Source organism: Chanos chanos, chromosome 4, assembly GCF_902362185.1.
Source record: "Chanos chanos chromosome 4, fChaCha1.1, whole genome shotgun sequence".
In the NCBI taxonomy this organism is placed as follows: domain Eukaryota; kingdom Metazoa; phylum Chordata; class Actinopteri; order Gonorynchiformes; family Chanidae; genus Chanos; species Chanos chanos.
The window spans coordinates 27,097,438-27,118,551 of record NC_044498.1 but is presented as its reverse complement, the minus strand read 5'-3'; the positions used below and the strand labels follow the sequence as shown (position 1 = coordinate 27,118,551).

General features: G+C 41.8%; 2 protein-coding genes across 3 annotated transcripts; one reads left to right on the top strand and one right to left on the bottom strand.

Annotated features, from left to right (window-relative positions):
- The first annotated feature begins 8,248 nt into the window (after positions 1-8,248).
- On the top strand, positions 8,249-14,079 carry hsf2 (heat shock transcription factor 2). Its single transcript, XM_030771663.1, has 12 exons — positions 8,249-8,396; positions 9,054-9,162; positions 9,259-9,386; positions 9,940-10,064; positions 10,241-10,316; positions 10,720-10,781; positions 10,885-10,963; positions 11,288-11,409; positions 11,501-11,737; positions 11,951-12,053; positions 13,077-13,137; positions 13,238-14,079. The coding sequence occupies exons 1-12, from the start codon at positions 8,304-8,306 to the stop codon at positions 13,534-13,536; spliced, it is 1,494 nt and encodes a 497-aa protein (XP_030627523.1). The 5' UTR covers positions 8,249-8,303; the 3' UTR covers positions 13,537-14,079.
- Positions 14,080-14,238: 159 nt separating this feature from the next.
- Positions 14,239-20,772, bottom strand: serinc1 (serine incorporator 1). 2 transcript variants are annotated; one of them, XM_030770807.1, is made up of 10 exons: positions 20,686-20,772; positions 18,855-19,016; positions 18,334-18,527; positions 18,075-18,154; positions 17,602-17,739; positions 17,142-17,311; positions 16,757-16,847; positions 15,842-15,983; positions 15,484-15,708; positions 14,239-15,317 (listed from the first exon to the last, which is right to left on the bottom strand). In XM_030770807.1, the coding sequence occupies exons 1-10, from the start codon at positions 20,722-20,724 to the stop codon at positions 15,179-15,181; spliced, it is 1,380 nt and encodes a 459-aa protein (XP_030626667.1). In that variant the 5' UTR covers positions 20,725-20,772; the 3' UTR covers positions 14,239-15,178. The 2 variants fall into 2 exon arrangements, with proteins under 2 accessions (XP_030626667.1, XP_030626668.1); XM_030770808.1 differs by having other exon boundaries at positions 14,239-15,305.
- Positions 20,773-21,114: the final 342 nt, after the last annotated feature.

Here is a 21,114-nt window from a genome sequence, read left to right as displayed (position 1 = left end):
TCTGTGAGAAGAGCTTATTTTCTTTACATGTCCAGCACCTGAGAGGAACTTTGTCATGTCACTTGTCTTCTCCTCTGTGATAAAATACATTATGACATATCGACCATCTCTACGATACACTGGCTGTCATTTTGTCCTGATAACTGGACATGAAAATGTTTTAAGTGATAGATTCTGCTTGAATCTAACGAGGGATGAGCCCGATAGCATGAACACAATCAGAACTAAATTTTTCTACCTCATTTTTGTATGTAAATCCTAGTTGGCACCATAACTCCACATGTGGAGGACAGTGACCCTGGAGGACAGTGACCTTGGAGGACAGCCGGGCTGAGGTTCATCCATAAAATGATTGACCAAATATTACAGAGGGTGTGGTTTGTTGTCAGATAGGAGCTAAAAAAACAGCTGAAAAAGCCTTAGGACAGAAAGGGGTGTGGACAGGGAAAGACAACTGACACTGCCATGGATGGACTTATCACAGCTGACCGGATGATGCATACTCTGTGGAAGACTGAGAAGCGTCCATCACACTGATTTTGACATGTGTCAGAGGGAAAGGGCTGTAATTAAATATGAATTTGGTCTGGAGAGAGAGAGGTATTTGTGATGTACACCTAAGAAAACCTGGATAGGAGCTGGTAGTGTAATAAACCTGCTGAGAATGAGAAAGTCCAGTGCCTGAAAACTCAATCTGAACCCTTTTGACTAGATTTGCAGCTGGCCTCCACACAAATACTTCACAAACAAAGACAAAAAGACAGTAAAGATTCTGAAACAGAGAAACCATGTGCTTTCACAGCCTTGTTTTTTGTAGGGGGTTGGTGTGCAGGGGGGTGGGGAGTTGGGGGAGGGGTGGGGATGGGGTTGGTAAGTTTTGAGTTAAAAGAGCTGTGAGTAAGTTGCCCTTTCACTGAGCTGCCTTATTGCGTTTTACAGTGTCTACCCGCATTATGTCTCACAGACTGTAGTAGGTACGTGTCCAGTGTGATTGCTTTAGCAATGAGCTGCTTGTCTTAATGTTCATATTCCAAACAAAGGAGGTCAAACAGATGTCATATCTCTGTGTCTATGTCATAATTTGCAAAAGCCAGACATGATGAAAACAAAAACGTGTCAAAACTCAAGGAGCATGACATCGCTCCATGATATTAGACTTGTGTAAGTAATGACTTATCTAATAAAGGCTTTGGTTTCAGTAACTGTGTAATTGCACTCCAGTCCATGAAATTGGATGGGAAAGAATAGGACTAGAATGAAACAATTAAGGTCACAAATTTCTGAGCAAATAAGTTTGAGTGGAATTCTGAGAACACACAACTGTTCATAGTTTGGTCTGTGGTCTGTCTGGGATGTTCTGGTGGTTACAAGATGTACTGAGTTGCCTGTTCCCAAGCCTTTACAGCCTCTGAGTTTATGGAAAAGTGCTGAATATGCATTAAGACACAACGGGAGACTAGAGGCTGGCATCATCAAATGCTTGCATCTGAATTCAGTCTTTGTAGTACACCTCTGACTGAAGAGAAGATGCAGATCACATCCCCATAACCACAATGAGAAACACCTGGAAAGGTACCATGTGGCGCATGGCACGCTGGACTTCTTTTCTCTGAAGTGGCATGCTCTCCGCTCTGTCCAATTACTATTTCACTCTCACTATATTCCCTTACTATTCCACTCTCACTATATTCCCTCACTATTCCACTCTCACTATATTCCCTTACTATTCCACTCTCACTATATTCCCTCACTATTCCACTCTCACTATATTCCCCTACTATTCCACTCTCACTATATTCCCCTACTATTCCACTCTCACTATATTCCCTTACTATTCCACTCTCACTATATTCCCTTACTATTCCACTCTCACTATATTCCCTCACTATTCCACTCTCACTATATTCCCCTACTATTCCACTCTCACTATATTCCCCTACTATTCCACTCTCACTATATTCCCTTACTATTCCACTCTCACTATATTCCCTTACTATTCCACTCTCACTATATTCCCTTACTATTCCACTCTCACTATATTCCCTTACTATTCCACTCTCACTATATTCCCTTACTATTCCACTATCACTATATTCCCTTACTATTTGTATGTCAGTTCTTCTGTGTGAACTGGAAATATAAACGAGGACTAAGTAACATATCTACATAGTTTAATGAAAGTGCAGTAATTGTTTCCTAAAGCATACAATACAAGAGAAAGTTAATATCAGAGTACATAACTATTTAGGCCAGATGGCCCTGAGAATCTGGCTTCTTTCATTATTTATTTATTTACTTTTTTTTTATTACATTTGGCAAAGCAGAATGCAAGCTTTGCCGTGGAATGAAATGGGGTAAACATAGGCCAAATTGCTTCATTCTTTAATTAGCATGGCAGTCAGTCAGGGAAGAACTGTGTGAGAAAAATGGAAAGGAGGAATTACACAGAGAGAGGGCTTTCAGACATATAGACCATAAAACCTGGCAGATTTGGAATAAAGTTCTCAGATTTAGGGTGTATGTTATGTAATGGTTTGCATCTGCGATTGTAACAGAATAAAGGCCAGATGTGACAGTCCTGCTTTGATATTTCAGCCATGCTAATGGTGGGGGGGTGCTTTTGCATATTGGCATGATGCAATATCTTTTGAGTGATGTCACTCCTCTGAGAGACAGTGTCGTTGTAGGTGAAACAATGTCATCAGATACAGATGGTGGGAAAACAGAAACACTCAAATTCCTATAACCTGAACAAAAAACAGATGCTCACCTGTATTAGTGTCTGTCTCAATTTATGAAATACACACTGTCTGAAAGAGGGAGAAAAATGCTCCACGTGATAAAACAAGAACACTCCCAACCTATCCATTTTCATTTTAGGACGAATGACAAAGAGTTCCACTTTAAAACAGTCACAACTGAGACAACACATGAACCCTGACAAAATGACTGAAAATATTTACCTCACTTTTCCTTGACACAGTACACCTACAGAGAGTAAACAATTCCATCATTGCAGTGAAATCTCACAGTGGTAAACACGGAACTGACTTTTATCTCACCTGGAGAAAACAGTCTCCATAATCCCCAAAAAGCAACTGCTTTTCTCAAGCTCAGTGCCCTGAACACAAATGCAAAATGTGCAAACATATCCTTTATTATGCTCTGGCTGATATATTCCTCCACATCCACTTCCAAATCTCATTGAACTAAAAGAAAAGAAGTGAATTTGATGATCTCTTACAAAAGAATTTCCTCAGAGTGAATGAGAACAGGGAGGAGGGTGTCTGTCTCAGTGCTATTGTTATGCTTTAACACATGGCCCTAGAGCATAGCTGCCCCATGTCTTTGCTGAGATCAAAAGATTTCCATTTGTGTGGCATAATTTAGAAACCCAGCAGCAGTTAACAGAGTCAGGCAGAGTCAGACATACCCCTTCAGTGTGTGACTTAATCAAAGTCATTTTAAACGACTGTAAAAATGGACTCTTTGGCAGTGCAAATTACAATTCAACCCACAAAGCGTAATCGAAACATATCTGGTGCTGAGATCAGCACCAATATATTTTTCTGCTTAATTTTTGTTCTTGTGGACTTCAGATTAATCGAATAATGAGAGAGAACAACAACAATAAAATGAGGGTCCAAGTTCTACATCCAATGGAAAATACCAATTCATTCCAGCCTTTTCGTTCCAACTTTTCTGCAAAAAAAGAAAGAAAGAAAGAAAGAAAGAAAGAAAGAAAGAAAGAAAGAAAGAAAGAAAGAAAGAAAGTATCCAACCAGTACCTGAACAGCCTGGTGCCTATCCAAGGACTGGGCATTGTTAAAGAATGCTTTCGTTAGTTTGAACATTCAGTGATTTAGTTCCCTCTGAAACATTATTTAGCTCACACTAATGTGTACAGTACACAGACAGTCCATGTTAGGACTTTAACTTCAACTAATCTGCTGCACTGAGCGTACTGAACACAGACTCCACTAAGGACAATAAAAACTGGTGCATTTCTAAAGCCATTGCACTTCTGAGATGGGCTGTTTAATGTTACTGATGCTTTAAGTCACATTGACTCCAGCCCAGTGGGACCTCACAGGGCTAAATGAGAATGAGTAGTGTATGTAAATGTCTTATGTAAACACCCTGCCTCACTGCATGGTGAGTTTAAAAACACCTCTCACAGCCTTCACTGTGTCTGCATCTCACTGCCAAACACAGAACAGTAAATACTGTCTGACCATCATTAGGCAGAACATGGGCTGCACTGCAGTGTTAGGCAGATAAAAGACTGTGGGCATACTGATACCATGACGCCATCTCAGTGCTGATCTGAATAGAAAAGTGAAACCTGTAAACCAAAATCAGCACTTTTTAGTGTTATGTCACATTAATGAAATACATTCACTACTTACAGTTGCACTTTTGAATTCAGCAGTTTGGATCACACTGGATTACATGGCTGGGAGGTTTGCACTCATGTCCATGTTCTGTGCAATAACAAAAACAATAATAACAACAATTATGATGAGGATGATGCTACTACTACTACTACTACTACAACTACTATACTACTATTACTCAATAATAATAATAATAATAATAATAATAATAATAATAATAATAATAAAGCCTAAAACAGAACATCACCTGTCCTACTTTAATTTACTGTGATCTCTGTAGTCTCCATAATCTCTCTGTCTAAGATTCAAAGAATGTCCTAATTACAGCCATTTAAGAGGGCTCCATGACGTCTTTTGATGTAATATTACAGTCGATCCCAATTAGCTGTGCACTCGTCAACCCCGTTTTTCTGTTCTGCTCACCTCTGTGCAGCACACACTCACACTGCCGTGGAGTGAAACATCACAGAGGAAAACACCAGTCCAATCTCTCAAATTTTCATAAAAATCTTTGTGATTTCCTGTTAAATTTCTGTTTGGTGAGAGAAACAAGCAAAGGGTAAAAAATAAAATAAAATCTCATTACTAGCAGTGAAATATTCCTGATTTTTGTTTCATGACGCTGCAAAGGGAAGACTGGTCATTCAGACGGTGAAGGAAAATGGTTTCACTTAACCCCTCAACCCCTTTTTATGGCTTTTTCCACAGCGCCTATCAATGCCTAAAGTTTCCTGCCTTTTCAACTCAGTTAATTCAGGGTGTCAGTACTGTACTGTTGATGACTGGATAAAGATGAAAACATATTTGTATTTTAAACACATATTAATCACTGTTCCCTTTATCAGAATGTTTCACATTCATTTCAAAGTGTTAGAAGATGGTACAATCCCAAGCATTCTATACAATATTATCATTAATTTCCTACACTGGGCAATACTGTAGATTTATCAACAAGTCATTTGTATTGTCATGATCAAGTGCAATATGTATGAATAACCATATGAAGAAGTAATTTTTCACCATTAGACATACGATTTCTCAGAAAGACTTCTCATTGGCCAGTAAGGCCCTTACTGAATGGGCACTAGCACTATACAACGCTGACCTCCAGTGTTGGTTTAGGGTACTGCAAATGTTAACATTCAACAACCCCTCTGAAATCTTTTAGTTAAGAATCTTGAAAGAAATGAAAAATTACAAAGTAAAATCAGCATACACCATGTACTGTTTGGGCGAGATATTTCTGTAGAGAATCAAAACATTTCCTATAATACCCAAAATAAGCAACCAGACAGGCTGAGACCATATGTTCTTCAGGCAACACTTGACTCTTGTTTTAACCCTTGCAATGAACAAGACTATATGCAATATAATATAACAGCTAGGAAACATTAGCTGCTTGATTTACAGTAATTCCTCAGGTACACAGGGCTGCCCTATAATGAAATGATTCATATGAAACTCGTCCTGAAATACTGACTCCAAAATTAAGGCTTTTCCATTGTTTGCTAGACGAGATCACCCATGCTATGTACAATCTTGAGTCAGTGTCACAGAATAAATTTGTTGGCCCACATTAATTTGTGGATTTGGTCATTGGAGAACCCCAAGAATGGTCCATGCCTGGAGGTATATTTCCATTCCATATGAACAATGATTCAAACTCCAGCCCACAGAGCAACCAAACTCCACAGAGTATCCACAGAGTGTCCCAGTCTGCTCTCATTATGTCTCTTTGAACAGCCACTCAACACTGAATACCCCATGGCCTCAGAGCCTGCAGTAATGGGTAGGAAACCCTAGACTCTTTCTTCAGTTCCAGAGAGTTCTTCAAAGCAGTCAAATGTGCTGAAGTCACACCCACCTAACTGTCAGAAACTTCTAAGAGTCTCTAAATTTTCACAAAACATGCCTAAAAATAATTGTGATTCTTACTTGGTCAGACGGCAAGTAACAGAAAACTTAAACAAAAGAAGTCAACAACTCATAACAAAACATACAAATCATCTAGTAGGCATCACACACACACACCCACACACACACACACACACAGTGTTCAGACGTCATCAGAAGTATCCTATCAGTATTTGAAACTGATGAGACACAATGCAAATGCTACAGCTGACATCCCACACAACCACAAATATAGCACATGCGAGCAGAAGAGTCTATGTGGGAATGTGTATATCAGAATGTCGCACTGTATGCCAAAAACCTGACATGGTCCAGCTGCTGACATCAGACAGAACGTCATGACCAAACTAACTACTGTCAGCCATCACACTGGGCTTCACAGACATTTGGGAAAGCTGCCTCCAGACGGTATACCTGCAGATATGAATGCAGCACTATGCACTCTCCTGACCACCAGTATGACTGACACTAACTGGATGATATAAGCATCAGCAGCACTGATTCTATAGATGTTAGAGGCAAACCATCCTGAAAACTAAGACTGATCTACAGAAGGACATAACAATCCAGGACAGTTACTGTCTACTGAAGAAGTACAATGGCATGTCTATAACAGAGGTCCTGGAGCCTGTTAAACAATGGCTAACAGCACAGGCAAACTAGGCTGCAGAGATACATAAAAGAAGCAGAGGCTAAGAGAATAACTGCTCTCTTCTCTGAAAAAAAAAAAAAAAATTCAAAGTATGCTCTCAGCTGCAGTCCAATGAACACCCGACCACAGATCCACTGCACAGAGAGCCGCAACTGAAACAATACTGAGGGAGCATATGGGAGAAAGAGTCATCACATAGCACCAGTGCTCAGTGACTAAGAGACCTGAAAACAGAGCTGCTATGTCCCAGAGCAGGAACTAGTCATCATCACATCATCAGATGTCCAACAAATTGGTCTCAAACACGAAGAACTGGGCAGCACCAGGGCCTGTCATGATCCATGCCCACTGACCAAGAAACTAACAGCTCAGTGTACCTGCCTGCCTGCAGAAATGAACCAAAGGCCCCCATCCTAACTGGCTATGCCAGTGTAGGACAATACAGGTCATAGAAGACCCTGAAAAAGACCAGCAGCAACCAACTGCCAGCCAGTAACCTGCCTCTCCACAGCATGGAAGTTTCTATAAGGCATCATGGATATTAGGCTGAATTAACATATGTTTAATGTTTGTGTGTGTGTGTGTGTGTGTGTGTGTGTGTGTGTGTGTGTGTGTGTGCGTGTGTGTGTATACACATACATACATCCTGCTATTCTGGTTCTACAGAAATATCAACTAGCAACTGGCTTAACTCAGTCTATGTGACAATGCTTTGAGAATAACTTCTTGTTCTGTGTTGCACTCCAAATGCTGTGGTATCATTTTCATACATTGACACAGCCGTGTCCTTCCACAGATCTAACTATACAGTAATAGTAGGTTTCTGTTTTACAATCTCTTCAGCAAATACTTGTTCGTTCTTGGAAAACACCACTGTGAAATAGCCTAATTTGCGGTGCCTTTGGTATGGTAAATGTGTCTGTAGCAGTTGCAGCTGAAGACTACTTTAATTATTACTTCACAATTCATATCAGGTTACTACAGTAAAATAGTTTTTTGTAGGTGACAGATATAATTCATTCACCCATTTCGTCTAGCAAATGTTATTTCCATATATGCACATTTAACGTATGATGCGAGGAAAAGCTAAAAGGAAAATACCTCCAGCAATGGGTGTGTTTTGCTCTAGCCACCGAACTACCCAATGAGAGCGATGTTGACTCGCATTATGTTACACGTGAGGAAACTTACGTAAGGTTGTAGTGGACCAATCAAAATCTATATATCGAAGAGGAAGTTGTATATTTACGTCCTTATTTTCATTGGCGCTCGTGTTTCGTCTGACTGAAGATAGTAGCCAAATAAGCCTTGTATGCTTTAAAACGTTTTATACCGGTAAAATGAAACACAATTCCAGTGTTCCCGCATTCCTTACCAAGCTTTGGACGCTGGTCGAGGATTCCAATACCAATGAATTCATTTGCTGGAGTCAGGTACACTGAAAAAGCTACTGCTTATTGCTCTGTGCTAGAGTTTAGCCATCATTAGCTTATGGCTAAGGTTGCTAGATTAATGAATCAGGCATTAGCATGCTAGCGAAGTGAGAATGGTTAGAAAAACTAACAAAAGACAGACAAATGGAGAAAAGTAATGTTTAAGAATTTACAACGCTGTTTTTGCATCAGTTTTTATGATACATGATACACGTATTCACATTACCTATATAAAATGCATCGTCACCATCGATACAGAATTTTATGTTTGTAAAGTTTTAGATGACTCTAGTACTTGAGCATTTATGGCGAATCTTTAATACTCTCAACCCGTTTAATGATCCGTACTACACATGCCAGAGCTTACGACGGGGTACGGTTCTCTTGACCACTTTAAAATGTTCCCACATAATTGTTGACCAGCTGTTACCTTTAACTATTGTTTGATGCATGTCTCTTGTTGCCATCTTTTAATCTTTTCTACCCTGACATTTGACCGACGATGTAATCATTTGCTTGCTCCACAGAAATCTGTGACGTAGTTTGAATGGTGATTAGGTATACACAAAAAAAACCTGTGTTTCAAGTGTTGGGATGTGTCTGTAATTAACTACTCTCCAGGGCTTTTATTCTTTTGACTCTGTGTCTTTGTTAAAGGAGGGCAACAGCTTCCTGGTGTTGGATGAACAACGCTTTGCTAAAGAAATCCTCCCCAAGTTTTTCAAGCATAACAACATGGCCAGCTTTGTCCGGCAGCTCAACATGTGTGAGTAATTTGTACCTCCATGTAGCAGCAGCAGCAGCAGCATGTCTACCTGAGTGCTGTTCAGCCTTCTGACCTGGTAACCACCTCCCCCTACAGATGGCTTCCGTAAGGTCATGCACATTGACACAGGCATTGTTAAGCAGGAGCGGGATGGACCAGTGGAGTTCCAGCATCCTTATTTTAAGCATGGGAAAGATGACCTACTGGAACACATTAAGCGGAAGGTGAAGATGATTATTCTCATTAAACCCCATAGTTTGCTTTTCCTGCCCTACATTCACTTCATAAGCAGTAGTTTTCACTGACTGTAGCATTTTCCATTAAAAATTATTCGTCTGTAGTTTTTAAACAAGTTTAAGGGTTGTTGATGCACCTGGCACATAGGCAGCATTCAGTCTTTATGGGTGGAGCGTCTCTGGTCCTTAATGCGTACCAAAACACTGTTATACTAACTCCCAGCTTGTGCTTTTGAACCCAGTCTGGCAACCCTGTACAAAAGTTCTGTATCAGAAATCTGCAGTGCTTATCCATTAGCATTAGCCTAAGCTATATACCTACACAGTTATAACATCATACAGTTTCACTGTGAAAAGTTTTGCCTCAGTGCACGATTTTGATGCTTGTATCCCATACCCTGGGAATGTTTACATCATACTGATATTTGTGTTAGAGCTGATACTAAGATGTTGTCTCTCAGCAGAAAACACCTGTGTAGAACTGTGGAAAGCACAGTCTGAAGTATGGCATTGCCTGTTAATCTTTGACTGATTTTTGTAGGTGTCCAATGCCCGTCCTGAGGACAGTAAAATCAGACAAGAGGATTTATCAAAACTTCTGTCTAGTGTTCAGAGTGTTCACGACAAACAGGAGAACATGGATGCCAGGCTTGCCACGCTAAAGAGGTACTGTCTATTTCACCTTCCTGACAGACTGTTAATAATTCACCTGTCTCCTTATGCTTTCAGTCTGTTGACATGTTTGATACAGACTGAATTCATCAAGCCATTACCAAAGTAAGACAACCTCGATTAACCGAGGAATCTGCCTCTTGTTGTTGTTGATGTTATTATTTGTTCAGAGAGAATGAAGCTCTGTGGAGAGAAATGTCTGATCTGAGGCAGAAACATGCCCAACAGCAGCAAGTTATTAAAGAGGTATAGTATATTATATTATTACATACCAACTGTTCACCATGGTATTACAATCAAATATTACACGCCAACTGTTTACTGTAGTATTGTTGTCAAATATTAATCACCAAATTTGTCTGCTGTCTTTTTAACATTTGTGTTTTAGAGATGAAGGGAGGAATGCTACCAGCTTGTAGTGCGTTGAGTTATTCTAATAAATTAGTTAGTGATACATTGTTTACATAAACACACTTTGTGTAATCACATGACTAAACAGTAGTGAATGAATAGCTGTTAGCCTGGATTTTTTCACACACTCACCTATTCCCTCATTACAATTGTAACACCAAAACCTTGTTTGGTTTGGGGTTTTTTTTGTTTGATTGGTTGTTTGTTTATTGGTCTACATGTTTTGCATCTTTTACAGTTAGTACAGTTCATCATTACTCTAGTGCAGAACAACCGTGTGTTAAACTTGAAGCGCAAACGGTAAGGTGTCTGTCCTTTTTTATCACAACAAAAACTGTAATATTTGTGCAAGGTGAGTGAGAGCGTAACGGATCCTTTCCTCTCTCCTGTCCTGTGTGTCCAGGCCCCTGTTGCTCAACAGCAATGGAAAGAAACCAAAATACATCCATCAACTCTACGAGGAGCCCGTGGACCACAGCAAAGTATGTCGGAATCAATGGGGAGTGCGTGTGTAACGTCCGAGTGCTGACCTTGTTTGCATTGAGTGAAATTGGTTGCTTTGGACTATTGCTTTTTGATGATGTTGCATTCCATTTTCTCTTGGTGAGATCTGAGGCAGGGTTCACTTTGTGTGAAAAGTGAAGCCTTGCCCCTGGAAATGCCTTAAAATGTGCGAATCTCCGTTTTTTTAACAGTGGTGGGGACTGATCTTGTTGATTTTACATTATTCATACCTAACTGATATTAATAGCTCATTAAATGTGAAAGTGGGCATGTTCTGATGATTTGGTGGGTATGCGCTTTAGGGCACAGTCAATGGACTCAACGGTCTGAAGAGCAATTCTGACATCACCGATGATATCATCTGTGACATCACCGATGAGGAAGTGGAAGTCGCAGAGGACTCATCCAGAGTACTAGATCAAGGGTAAGAGTGCGCGCGCATGTGTGTGTGGTTTTAAGGGGACATTGTATTCATGTTACTGTTTTCTTTTTTTGTTCTGGTGCTTTGTTTGAAGGGACATTGAAATAGTGGAGGTAAACTATGAAGGCACTGCGGTGTCTGAGAAGGAAAGCACAAAAGGCCCAGATGCTGAACAGGATGATGTGATGACTACCGTCAGTACTCTGGCAGCCAGCAGTGCTCTTCAGCCAAATAAGCTCGTAGGCCTCAGTCAGGAAGACCCCGTCAAGATGATGGACTCCATCCTCAATGAGAATGGAGCCATCTCACAGAATATCAGTCTCCTGGGAAAGTAAGTGTGGTCCACAGGAAAGACAACGCACGCACACTAGCACAGTTAAATGTGCTTTATATGTACTCACTGTTAAATATAATGTAGCGTAACCTGCTGGTGCTCTGGCAAAAATGACTGATGTGCCATAACTGAAGAAATGAATGGTGATTAGTGGGTATTTGTGTAGGTATGAGTTGGCTTAGTGAGTTGTTTGTGTGCTCTCTCACCCAGGGTGGAGCTAATGGACTACCTGGACAGCATTGATTGCAGTTTAGAGGACTTCCAGGCTATGTTGTATGGGAAACAGTTCAGCACAGATGCTGATATAGTCGAGGTACTGTGCTAAAGTGCTCTGTCCTTGTGAGCCTGGGGTTAGCCTGGAACCCTCATGTCCTCATCTGGTCTCAGGATTTACTCTCCTTTCAGCCAATCAGAGAGACCGTTTGCTGTTTGAAATGGAAGCCAGCCTGTCTAGCACTCCATGAGTGGATTTGTTGTTGATTTACAGGACTCGTAATCACTTTGTTAGTTTCTGTTTCCTTGAATCCACTGCCTCTCCATAGCCATTTTCACATATGCACTACGCACTATAACTGTAGAATCAGGTTCGCATTATGTCCGAAGTTGCCCTTTCACACATGCAGCACACAGCATCAGGTAGTCCGAGTCAGATGCATTCACACATACTCGAAGTACTCCGTTTGGTTTAGGCGTGGGGTGGCGCCTGGGTAGAGCGTGCAGGAGGCAGGACATGATGCCAAAAGTACTCTGCGAAAATTGCAGATCACATCGGAAAAGGCAGACAAGGCTACTGACTTTTGTCTGACAATGTCAGCGTTGGCCCTTACCAAGAAAAGTTTTCAAATCTGGTCGTCTCTCCAGTTAGACATTTTCCTTAGCGTCTTCATGTAAATGACCCGTCTTCACCCTCGGATGTTTGTTTTCGTCCAGTTTTGCGCCAGTCGCATGTTAGAAACAACAGCAATCTGCCCACTTGCTCACTGTCTAGACTCCAGAGTATAATCCGCTCTATTCACACATGGACCCAAACAAAGAAAAAATGGAGTTTGAACTGGGGGCTGGTAGAATCAAGTCCGTTTAGAATCTGAGTCGACTGATTCAGACATTTTTGTTCACACATACAGTCCCTCTGCTTAGAATACCAATTATTTTAGGGGTTGTGGTGCATGTGTGAAAGGGGCTCATGTCATACAGTCCAATAAACTATCATGACTGGACTGGTCATTTGATGAAGTCCAATCCACTGAATCACATCACCTAACCTCTCTATAAGTTCTAATTCTTGTGTCATGTATTTATTTTGGTATGTGTAATAAGGTGTGTTTGTTGTTGACAGGAGCCTGACAATTCAAAGGGAAACTCAGAGTCGTTTTGCACAGAGAAAACTGATAATGCAGGTAATGTTATTACGCCACCATTTGTGTAACAGAGCAAAACTCTGCATATCAGACAGTGGGTTCACAGTTAGGATTGGACTTGTTCATCTTCCCCTCACAGACAAACAACTGATTCAGTACACCAGCTGCCCCCTGCTGGCCTTCCTGGATGGTTGCGCCCCCCTGGGGTCGGGTCCAGAGGCTCGCAGTGATAATCTGAGCCAAGATCTGCTGGAACAGAGCCCAGAGGAGCCGGCTGACCTGCTGGAGTCGGCCCTGGAGAAGGAGGAGACCCCACGCAGCTCTCTCATTCGCCTGGAGCCCCTGACCGAGGCTGAGGCCAGCCAGGCCACGCTCTTCTACCTGTGTGAACTCAACTCAGACAGTGGCAGCATCGACCCGCCGCCACTGGATGTGTAAAGGGGGGCCCACCAGGCTGAAGTAGGGGTTCAAACCTTTGTACATATTCATCAAAGTGATGATCTATTTATTTGCCAGAATCTTTTGGTACAATTTTTTTGGTTTTGTTTCTTATCATTCTTAAGTTGTGACTCTGACACTCCGTCATTCCGCCAGTGTACAGTACTGATGACTTGCTGTATTTGTCCAGCAGAGGCACGTGGCTGTGCTTATCTTACAGTGTCACACTATAATTTTGTTTAAAGGAACACAAGCTCTGTTTGAACACGCTGTTCTGTATCGCTGTGTAGTTCTGCACCCTTAATCTGTAACGATACAGATTATTTGTTGATTAGTTACCCCTGACTAATCTATAACGATACAGATTATATGTGAATTACAGTTACTCCTAATCTGTAACGGTACAGAAGTGCCTGTAGTCATCTGTCTCTCTGTAAATATCCCTGTGTTCTGAATGAGTTAGTCTGGGTATATAATTTCTTCCAAAATGTACTGAAACTTCTTGTGGTTTTGTCTTTACAGTGAGCTTTTGACCACAATCCCTTGCTTAGCAATAAACACAGAGGAAATGCAGTGAGTGTGTTTTGCATGTATACAGAGACACTTTTAGACAGACACGTGTACAACCGAGACACTTTTACACAGGCGCACGTGTACGCCGAGACACTTTTACACAAGCACACTGAACATGGCAGTCAGGTGTGGTTTTGTGACCTTTATTGAGATTTTAGGAAGGTAGAATACAATGCCTTTGTCAGAAAGCCAAAAAGAAGAAAGTCACAGGCCTAGCCTAAGAAGCTGTTAGAATCATTTCAGTGGGAAGAAGACTTGCGCAGCGTCTACTGCAAGACAGCTAGAAATACTACTGCACACTCATCTCCAGAGGGAGACAGGACACTCAGACCAGATAATTACTTCTTACCATTTAACACCAGGATTTTCCAGGGTTTTTTGTTTTTTTTTTTTGTCAAATTCAGTGCAAAAAAATAACACACAAAAAAAACACTGACATGAACACACAAAGGCTACCTGGAATTTTACAAAAGTGAATTACAGCACTCCTACAGCCTGTGCAAGCTGAAAACAGGTTAGCAATGCAACAGTCCTATTGCTCCAGCTTTTGTGCTAAATGATTAAAAATGAAAGGCATGCCAACTCTGGGTCTAGTCTAGGGATGGTAATAGTTACCATGCCAACGCTACAACTGCTCATGCTCACACTATGGGAAAATCAGTCTGCTGATTAACAGAGGCTAACAAACTAACCTGCACTGTACCTAGAGACACATTTACAAATATTTTCTACATGAATAAACTTATTTAGATTTACCCTTTTTGTATCAGAACAACACTACTCATTCTTTCAAACACCTTCTCTGTGAGAGAGTCACTGACCACTTCACTATCTGTGGTGCAGACATGTCAGTTAGCTTTGTGCATCTGCTCCAAAACCACTTGGCTTCTCCTAACTTTTCATCTCTGAAGACAGTACATAAAACGCCACTTGAAAGCATGCAGCTGTTTTAAAAACAAATATTTTGGGGTTAACCACTGGGAATGCACAGGCTTGTCATATTTACAGATGTAACACTGCGGGGGGGGGGGGGGGGGGGGGGGTGCGTGTGCACGTGCAGCAGACTTCCTCAGTCAAAGTCCCGGTTGGTGAGCACAAGTGGAGCCACCAGGGTCCAGACGTAGAGGGCGATACACAGCCAGCTCGAGCACATCTTAACCCACACAGACGGCCACTTGCTGGTCATCGTCTCATAGCTAGAGTCAGGGCTGAGGACACAGGAGACAAGAACTCATCAAAAAAACTGTTCTCTTCATTTTACAGTAAAGTAAAAAAAAAAAAAAACTCTGGCCATTATGTTACAGTGAAGTGAAAACTACTGTGCTCTTCCTGCAGTGTGTGTTTCAGTGCTGGGCTCACAGATCAAGGCTTTACCTGTACCAGTTGGTCAAAGTCATCATGATGTAGAGAGAGGCCAGGAACAGCATGAAGTGGAAGAAGGAGTAACTGTACTTGACTCCGTCCTTCTCGTTGTCAATGGCGCGGTTCGAGTTGTCGGACTCCTCAAAGTTCTCCGGGGCGGGGCCGTCCTCAATCAGAGCAGACTCATCTCCACTCAGTGTCAGTTTGTTCACCTGCGTGTTGGATGAGTTGCGAATACTAGACAAAAGAAAAGAAGAAATATCTAAATATATGTAGCTCTGTTTGGAGAAATAATCTGACAAACACAAACACGCAGACTGGCCCAGCTCCAGCCTGGTTCTCTCATGGTCTATAGAAATTATTCTCTCACCTGGAGTACAGCACACACATCAGGAACAAGATCAATCCCACAATGCCCTGGGCATCCCACCACTGAACCACGTTGTCCTGGCCAGCAGGTCGTGTGCTGTTCAGACCAATGATGCCTAGAAGGCTGGGATTGCACTTCCTGTCTGCAGAACACAAGAGTCAACAGTCTTATTACAATCTTCATTCACAATCTCATTAAGAACTGGCTGTTAACTCTCACTCTAACATCATTTTTCACCACTCATATAACTCTGCATTCTTAGAAATGTCTGGACAGTGAGCTCATAAAATGAAAAGGCTTCATTATGACCACGTGTTGATGCAGTCTGTTATGACCACGTGTTGATGCAGTCTGTTATGATTACGTGTTGATGCAGTCTGTTATGACCACGTGTTGATGCAGTCTGTTATGATTACGTGTTGATGCAGTCTGTTATGATTACGTGTTGATGCAGTCTGTTATGACCACGTGTTGATGCAGTCTGTTATGATTACGTGTTGATGCAGTCTGTTATGACCACGTGTTGATGCAGTCTGTTATGATTACGTGTTGATGCAGTCTGTTATGACCACGTGTTGATGCAGTCTGTTATGACCACGTGTTTATGCAGTCTGTTATGATTACGTGTTGATGCAGTCTGTTATGACCACGTGTTGATGCAGTCTGTTATGACCACGTGTTGATGCAGTCTGTTATGATTACGTGTTGATGCAGTCTGTTATGACCACGTGTTGATGCAGTCTGTTATGATTACGTGTTGATGCAGTCTGTTATGATTACGTGTTGATGAAGTCTGTTATGACCACGTGTTGATGCAGTCTGTTATGATTATGTGTTGATGAAGTCTTTTATGAAAAACTGTGATTTGGCATGAAGCTGTTGAATCAGAGCAGTGGAGTAGTTTACGGCTCTAACCTGGCTCATTCGTCATGGCTGACCAGGTCAGGTACATGGTGTAGAGAGTTACCAGGGAAGACTGCAGCAGTCCAGACCGTGGCTGGGACTCCTGGAAACAGGCAATGATTACAATGTTTACATCCACACTCTACACACAACCTGATCGGAGTGAACCAATCTGACGCACTGACAGTGGAAGCGTGTGACGTGCGTGACAATGGAGGTGTGCGATGTATGTGTGACAGTGGAAGCGTGTGGCGTGTGTGTGACAGTGGAAGTGTGTGGCGTGTGTGTGACAGTGGAAGTGTGTGGCATATGTGTGACCGGTGTGTGACAATGAAAGTGTGTGTGACGTGTGTGCGACAGTGGAGATGCGGCTGGGGAGCCAAGCCGGCTGACTGACCTGGATTTTGGGCAGGATAGACATGATGGAGGCACCCACACACAGGAGCATATTAACACTGATGAAGGCCTTGTTCTCAGTGCAGCCATCAGCGATGGTGTAGTAGACATAAAACAGGACCAGAGACAGCAGGGACAGGGCATAGTTGATGGTGGTAGCAGAGAGCAGAGCTGTGGACCATTCACACATTTTATCACTCTGCTCTGTCTTAGATTAAAGTTCTTCATTTCCTTATGTTCATCTTTTGTAAGATTATCAGAGCATTTGTTGTTTTAGTATTTTTGAAATATTATTTTGAAGCTACTATTTGAAACCTATTTTCCACAACTCCTTTGGCTTTTGTTCGTGTTCTAACTTCTATCATCCAGTCTTGTGTACAGAAAACACTCCAAACATGAAACCGTGGAAATAACAACATTCAATGAAAAACATCTAAAAACAAGACTCCTTCAGGCCATACCTGCATACCAGCAACGGGAGTTCCCCTCCTCCATCCTCTCCACCCATGACTCATTCCAGGAGTGGGCAAAGTCAATCAGCAACACCAGCTGGATCAGGATGAAGCAGAAGGCTCCAGCCATGCCAACATAGAACCAGACTGGGGGGGGGGGGGGGGGGGGGGAGAGAGAGAGAGATCAGGTCAACTGGTTAATTATACCATAAACATTCACTTTCCACCAACCCAAACAGGACATAAGGCAACCTAATCTCCAGGCAAAATTAGCCTGACCTCTTCTATACTGCACATGCTTGTGTTTGAGCAATAACATGTTTACGTTCTGGGTTGAGCTTGTGTGCTCACTCTGTGGGTTTATTACAGGTTTTTTATGCAGACTGCCAGCTTTCCCTGTTTTCAGTACAAAGCTCCCCTCTGCACTGGCACAGACACGAGAGAGGAGAGCCTGATGAGGCGTGCTTGGCTGAAGTGTGTACCTGTTGTGAAGGGACCCTCTGGAATAAAAAAGGCTCCAACAGTAATAGCGGTGGCAGCAGCAAACTTAAAGAACCAGAACCTGATGAAGAACAGCAAACATTTCAAAAATTAATCTGATATCTCCCAAGATAAAAATCTGTAAATCTGAATTCCTCTTTCCTTTAACTATCTTGTCTTAAGATGGTGAATTCTGGTCTCCATCTGTGGTCTTTTTTTGTTTGTCCTATGATCTTCCGCTGATGTGTACGTGTCACTGACCCGTTGTGCACTGCAGCTCGAGGATCCTGGCTGCTCTTCACTTTAATCATGAGGAGAGAGAAAAGCAGGAAGAACATGGCCATGCCAAAGCAGACACGGTACACAGCCTTATAGCCAACCAGCACATCACAGTTCACATGGCCCTCCACACCTGGGATAGATGAACCCATTCCTCCCTCACAAAAGCCAGGAATCTACCACCACACAAACACACAGAGAGAGCATGAACAGCATGTTTCAGCTGGAGTCCTCAGAAAACATAATACAGATAACAGGCAGAACCAAACCTGACACAGACTATGCTGACTCAAGACTCTCCATGTAAAACAGGTCACTTTGAAGACTTCTATCTATCAAAGCATGAGCCTAAAACTTATTACTCACACTGGTATAATGCAATTTAGGATACATCAAAGTGTATACATCACATGACAATACGAGATCACCAATAAAGTGAATTTGTGTCAGAGTACGTCAGAACAGAAATAGTGAGGTGAAGAAAAACACTGGTGGCTTGTCACCTTCTTGAGCTGGGTCTCCATTCCAGGCATTAGCATGATGCAGGCTATCCCCACACCCAGGAGGAGGAGGAAGGCATAGATGAGCCGAGTGACTGTGGAGTTGTTTCCACTGGGGCAGCACATGCACAGCAGGCAGGGAGCATTACCACACAGACAGGGAATCTATAGGAGCGACAGGGCAAAGAGAGGGACAAATAAATACGTTAGTACAACCATGATAACCTTAAACATAAATGACAGTTCCCACTTGCACATGTAGACCCATTTAGGACCAGCGTTTCTTTTATTCTATTACATATAACGTGTAAAGTATAACGTATAACATATACCGTATAACAGGTATAGACAGTCGGGAAGCCACAGAATAGGCTGCACCCTAAATGACATACATACTACAAAAACAACATGGCGGTTTTATGACCTGTGGTTATGACAAAGACTCTGCCCTGCTGTTTATCGGTAAACGAACTCGTCTCTCTCATCACCCATTATAAATCGACTGAGAAATTAACCTCAGTCCGCCTGGGTTTATGTAACTCGCACAGCCTGTCTATGGTTAGTCCCAGTAATTTGTCACCATTGGCAGTCAAATCCTTACTAATCTACATCCGCTGACAGAAATCGGTGCCTTCAAATAGCCAATCAAGATTAATCCTACTATCAAACATTCATCGAGCCAAGATTCCTCTACAAATAATTATGTGTGTAACAGGTTTTACTTTGCTAAGCCGGGCAAAAGTGTAACCGTGTCACAGACTTAGTAGCTAACTTTATCATGTTACCTGATATTTGATGCGTGTTCTAGTCGAACTCGATGTGGCGCAACAGTCCTATACAACTGACTTCAGCACATCATAAACAAATCTTCTCGACGCAGCGAGCCAAGGTGGCTTGCTCAAATGCGGTTTATTACGTTTGCCACAAACTTTAGTACCTTACTGGCAACATATTATGGTTAGGTACTAAGAACAACACACAAATTTGCCAGACAGCAAGAAATAAAAATGTAAACTTGAGGAGTACAGTCTCGTCGCTTATCTGTTGTCGTTTTGAATAACGTTGTCATTATATCGTGATGCTAGCTCGCTCGTCCAACTCTACGTCAGTTAGTTGTTGTCGAATTCCTCTACGATTCAGCTGTTATTGTTAAAATTCATACTCATACTGAGAAGTGACAACACTAATTCTCATGCATTAGCGAGGTTTAAAAAGATCGACTGTGACACACAGCTATTATCTTTCTGATGTTACGGCAGCTAGTGCTGGGAACCACCCTGTCTGAACATCGAAACTACTGCTAAATACTAAACGTCAGGGTAGGTCGCGCTGAACGCGATCCTGACCGCGTACGTTATTTTTCCATAGTTTAGGTCATATATTAAGGTAGCTTAACCCACACGTTAACCTAGCTTCACGATTCCGTTAATGTTAGTTCCGTTAGCAATAAGACTAAGCTAAAATTAGGCTGGATGACTGTTCCTGATAACTAGCCATAACAATTGGGGCTATTTTACCTAATACCAAACAATAAATGGTTTAGCGAGCAGTGATTAACAGTCAAAGAAAGACATCACTAAGCGTTTTAGTGAGTGCTTCAGCAAAAAACAAAAATAAAAGGCACGATAGTTAGGATTGTACACAGAATTGGACACCATTTTAAGACATTCTTTGTCGTCACATCGCATGACTGCGGTTAGCACAACTTGCTAGCAGATCAGTTCATACGCTAACAAACATAACAAGGCTTTAATAATAATAAAAATCTTGCTTGTCAGGCCTTTTGTATATAAAACTCAGTTAAAGCTGAACACACTAAATCCGAATCACTCACCCAGCTCGCCATGGAGCATAACCCGAGAACAGCCCCCATGCTGATGCCGCGTCTTTCAGATAAAAACTAAAGATGGACGAGACCTGACAGTGTTTACAAAATCTCTGTGTATGTGAAGCCAGAAACCATAACGCGCTTATTCTGTTAAATAGTATTTCCCTTCCGCGTCCTTCCAAGTAAGTCCCTTAATTTTGAGGACGAATACAACAAAAAGTGTAATCAGCTCCCGATGTATGTTTCAAAAAGGCTGCATAATTTCCTTTACACTGTTATTTATCAAAAGTGAACAGGAATTTCTGTGCATTCTTAAAAATTCTCAAACTGCGCAATCTCACCACACAATTCTAGGAACTACGAATTAATTTACGATCAAGTATTTTATGTTCATTATCTTGAAACAGAACTAATGAAAACTGACGTAAATTTTTG